Below are 4,553 nucleotides of genomic sequence, written 5' to 3' on the forward strand. Positions count from 1 at the left end.
TTCCTTCTTTTCAAACTTACTGCAGTAAACCTGCTTAGTCGTAGTGTCGTCAAGTTTAACAGGGGTTTTTGTTGTGTATATTTCAGTGTGAAAGAACAGGAACTCATTTGTGCTCTGAGAGTTATTTTTTGAGCAGAGATTTTAGAAAAGATTCTCTTGGTCTGTGTGTCTCAGATGGGGCAAGTTTGGAGATTGTTTTTCTTGTTTCTTTTGAGACAGGGTCTCAGGATGTAGTTTAGGTTGGTCTTGAACCCTCTATATAGCCCAGGCTGGCCGCCACCTCACGGTGATCCTCCTGCCTCAGCCTCCCCAGTGCTGGGATTACAGATGTGTGCCACCACGCTTTGGCTGAGTTTGAGGTTTCTGCTAATAGATCATTCAAGACCATATCTGTGGCTTACTTGAATAATCTCCTATATGTTGCACTTTTATTATTATTATTATTATTATTATTATTATTATTATTATTATTATCATCATCACAGTACAAGGGTGTGAAACAAGGGCCTTTGCACTTAGCTCCATCCCCATCCCTTTTTTATTTTGAGACAGTGTCTTGCTAAGTTGCCCAGGTGAAATTCAAACTTGCGCTCTTCCTGCCTCAGCCTTCCAAAGTGCTGGGATCACAGGCGTGCACCACCATGCCTGGCTAGATGTTACTTTTATATTAAACAAAGTCAAACAAGATTGGGAGACTATAAAATGAGGATGGTTTCCTTTTCCAGGTAAGACCTGTGGGCAGCTGCCCACCCTCAGATGGCCGCTGCCTCAGTCAGGTCCTCTCCACAGGTTCGGCCTTGCTGGGCAGCAGGGCCTGCTCCAAGCTGGGGCAATAAGGTACCTTTTGTCCCACGCCCCGGCCTGAGGCAGCCAACTGTGTGTCGGGCTTTCTTGAGAGGTCAGAGTCCCAAGTGCGAGAGCCGAGGATTCCCGAAGCCGCCCCAGGACCCAGCTGAGCTCGGGGGAGGAAGAGCTGGTGAGGGCGGGAGCCAGAGGAGGCCAGGGCGCCAGGCAGCCCGCTGTGGCCCCATGCCTGGCCCTGGGCAGGACGCTGTGCTGGGCCAACTGCAGGATGTGGCGCTGGCCAGCCTGGACTGGGGCTTCCTAGAAGCCCGCCCCGGGGTGCCCCGGTCTGAACACCAGCGCCAGGCCCTGCGAAGCCTGTCCTGTGTCCTGTGTCCTGTGGGCCTCTTCGTTCACTGGACGCAGTGCGATGTGCACTGGACAGGAAGCTCTGTGCAGCAGGAGCGGTGTGGGCCCCAGGAGGGGACAGGGTGCCGGAGGGCGAGGCCCGGCCTGGCCCAGACGGTCCTCGAGGTGACAGCGGACAAGCACTGTGTGTGGCAGCTGCTCAGCACGCTTGGTGAGCTGCAAGAACAGATGTGTGATGGCTGCATGGTGGGGCGTCAGGGAGTGGGTGGGGTCGGGCCCGAACGGAGTCCTGCCCGGTCTCGGGAAGGGAGCCAGGCCCTTCTGGGCAGCTTCAAATGAGGTTTTCCAGAAGCCGAGTCAGGCTAGAGCACTCCCCTTGGTTAAGAGGGTAAACCATTCAAATGCCCAAGGCCCAGCGAGTGGCTTTTAAAAAGAAGTGGCATGTGCACACAGTGGAACATTATTTAGTCTTGAAAAAGAAGGACGTCCTGCCATTTCTGAACACATGGATGGACCCACTTGGATGCCAAGTGAAGCCGTCCAGGCACCGAAAGGCAATGCCACAAATCTCACTAATATGGAAATTATTTAAACAGGTGAGCTCATAGAAGTAGAGAGTAAAGTTGGGTATGGTGGCACCTGTTTAGCACTCAGGAGGCTGAGGCAGAAGCATCTCCATGAATTTGAGACCAAGATAAACTACATAGTGAGATCTCTCTAAAAAAAAACAAGAAGAAGAGAGTAGAGAAGACAGGGTAGGGAAGGTGTTCAAAGGGCACAAAATTTCAGTTGTCAAAGATCAGTAAGTTTTGCAGATCTAAGGCACCATGTGTTGGGAACAGTTAACACTGCTGTATGACAGTAGTAACAGGGTAGATCTCGAGTGTTCACCCCCATCCCCTCCTCCTGCACCACAGACTCGGCTCCGCTCCAGGGAACTGGGAATCCTGGTGCAGCCAGTGTCACTTGCTGCTGGCTGGCTTCTCTCTAAGGCCTCCTGGCACCGCACACTTGGATTATTTTACTTGGCCTTTGGAATGTGCGGCGATCACAGGCACCAAAGCCTGTCGGGCAGGGTGTTGTGCCATGTCTGTGAGGCCCTGCTTGCTGTTGACTCTGAGGCCCACTTGAGAAGTGACCACCCTGTGTCACGCTGAGTCTGAGATTCCAATACACCTGGGCCCTGGGTGCTTGGGGTTGAGGCTTTGCCGTGTGGCCCTTGGCAGGCCTGGCAAGTGAGTGCTCTGACAGTGGCCTCAGGCCTCAGCTGCCTCTGAGAGTCCATGCAGCCCTAGCTCTTAGGTCCCATCCCTGGCCCTGGGTGTCTCCTTTCTGACTCAGAGACCCTGGAGGCCGAGGCTCTCCTGTAACCACGTCAGGATCATCCCCTGACGTGGAGAGATAAAGGGTCCTGAGTTGTAAGAGACCTCAAGGTGGGCAGGACGCCAGCCCTGTGCTCGGGGACCCCTGACAGCCATAGCCAGGTGGGTCAGGCAGAGGGCAGGCTAGGAGAAGCATCACACAGGGCCTGGGCCATGGTGGGGTTAGGCCCCTGCTTCCTGGGGTGCCAGTCTCGAAGGGGCTCTGTACATGGGTGAAGTAGGTGTGGAACCAGTTACCTCCTTGATCCCCAAGCTTGTACCAGGGACTGGTCCTGTGGAAGACACTTTGTTCTGGGATGATTCGAGCACATTACGTTTTACTGTGTGCTTTTTTCTACTATTACTATGATGTAATAATAGTGAAATAATTCCATGGCTCACCATGGAATGGAATCAGTGGGAGGTCTGAGCTTGTTTTCCTGCAGATGATTCCTCCTGGGAGTGATGAGAGGTAGTGATACCCAAGGTCTGTGCTTGTTCCGGTCTCCCCCACAGTCTCCTTTTTGGCCACCAGATACAGTTGAGTTGTCACTTGCCATTCACTGATATGGGTCTGCAAGCAATTGATTTATTATGGGCCATTTACAGCCAAACCCCTCTGCTGATGTTCACCTGTGTTTGCAGCTGTGCCCCACTGCTAGCATCCCTGCCTCAGCTCCATCTCAGATCGTCAGGGGCTGTAACCCAGTTCCCAGGAATGCGCAGTTCACAAAGCAGACATAGAACCGCCACCTCCTAATGGGAGCAGCAGCACTGCAGAGGGGACTTTGCTTGCTCAACCACTGCTCACCTGCTGCTGTGTGGCCCAGTTCCTGAAACTTTTCTACAAATGTCTCTTCCCATGATTGGAAGCCGCTCTCGCTTCTGCTGAAGAAAGCAATGTCACAGAGGAGGAATAAAATACTTCTTCCTACTGCAGTGTTTCCTGCAGGCTGCCTGAACCTCCATTCCGGAAGCTGACAGTCATGGAGGTGGGCCGTCCTCTAAGGCTGTTTCCGGGATAGGGGCTTCCTCTTCCCAGGGCACACACTCGTGTGGCTCTGGTGATGAAGTGTGGGCTGTTCCTGTGTTAGCTGAGGGAGGCCAGGTTGCCGTAACAAAGATCCAGTGACCAGGTAGGCAGGACAGGCACCCTCGTCCTGTAAAGTGCCCAGGAGTCTCTCTCTCATGTATGTGAGTGTGTGTGTGTGTGTGTGTGTGTGTGTGTGTGTTCTCAAAGATTACTTATTAGCTCTTCTCACCCATGGTGAAAAGAAATTAAAAAGTAACTGAAATAAAATGAGATTAAAAATAGCCCACAACATCTCTGGCCCCACACGTCAGGAGGACATAAACGTGAGGGACCTCGATGGGCTTCTGGTTTGCAGCTTACCAGAGAACCCAGTGCACGGAGCAATAAGGAAACGATGCCCCGACTCTCCGAAGCCCAGGGTGATTTTTAAACAGAGACTGTAATGACGATAGCCCTTGGGCTCGTGAGCGGCTGGGCCCTTTGGACTCGATCGTCCCAGTCCTGACAGTCTCACCGCGCACCCTCGGAGGGGCCAGTCGCTGCTCTGCGTGGTGGAGGACTTGGTTTCCAAGGAGTGGGGTCGCCCCGGCTGGCTCGGCTGGGTGTGGGATGAGGGTACCGGGGCTCTGTAATGTACCTGGGGACAGAGCTGTGGGCGCCGCAATCAGGAGACGGCCGGTGGCCCCGCTGCCCTGGGGTCCCCCATACAGACACCGTGAAGCCTGTGCCAAGCATGTGGCATCTCGAGAGGACGCGCACGGCCCCAGGGAGGATGAGGAAGCCGGGGCTCCTGGGGTGCCGCGATCCGGCCGCTTTCTCCGAGTTCCCTGCAGCTGCCGCACCGCTGGGAGTTCTCTCTCCGCAGATGCGGCCGTCGATTTGAGTCAGATTTCTGTTTGGTCCAGGGAGGGCCAGTTGTTAAAAGGACTTGGATTCCTCGTTCGCTTTCCTTCCTTCTCTTCAATGCTGGCTTCCGCCCTACCTGAAGGGGTCTCCACGTGGGTCCT

General features: G+C 54.0%; 1 protein-coding gene across 4 annotated transcripts; it reads left to right on the top strand.

The window, feature by feature from the left end:
* Positions 1–651: 651 nt before the first annotated feature.
* LOC104875165 lies at positions 652–3,417 on the top strand. Of its 4 annotated transcripts, XR_783986.1 has the most exons (3): positions 1,372–1,748; positions 2,960–3,053; positions 3,159–3,417. XR_783986.1 is itself a non-coding variant. In XM_010642575.1 (2 exons), the coding sequence occupies exons 1-2, from the start codon at positions 757–759 to the stop codon at positions 3,173–3,175; spliced, it is 624 nt and encodes a 207-aa protein (XP_010640877.1). In that variant the 5' UTR covers positions 652–756; the 3' UTR covers positions 3,176–3,417. The 4 variants fall into 4 exon arrangements, 1 of the variants encoding a protein (XP_010640877.1); XM_010642575.1 differs by lacking the exons at positions 1,372–1,748; positions 2,960–3,053 and adding an exon at positions 652–1,363; XR_783987.3 differs by lacking the exon at positions 1,372–1,748 and having other exon boundaries at positions 2,839–3,000.
* The last annotated feature ends 1,136 nt before the right edge of the window (positions 3,418–4,553 follow it).

This window comes from Fukomys damarensis, unplaced genomic scaffold, assembly GCF_012274545.1.
Source record: "Fukomys damarensis isolate Sample0158 unplaced genomic scaffold, DMR_v1.0_HiC HiC_scaffold_11, whole genome shotgun sequence".
In the NCBI taxonomy this organism is placed as follows: Eukaryota; Metazoa; Chordata; class Mammalia; order Rodentia; family Bathyergidae; genus Fukomys; species Fukomys damarensis.

Excerpts from the sequence above, each read along its gene's own strand:
- LOC104875165 (XM_010642575.1), top strand. The coding sequence starts at position 757 with ATGGCCGCTGCCTCAGTCAGGTCCTCTCCACAGGTTCGGCCTTGCTGG.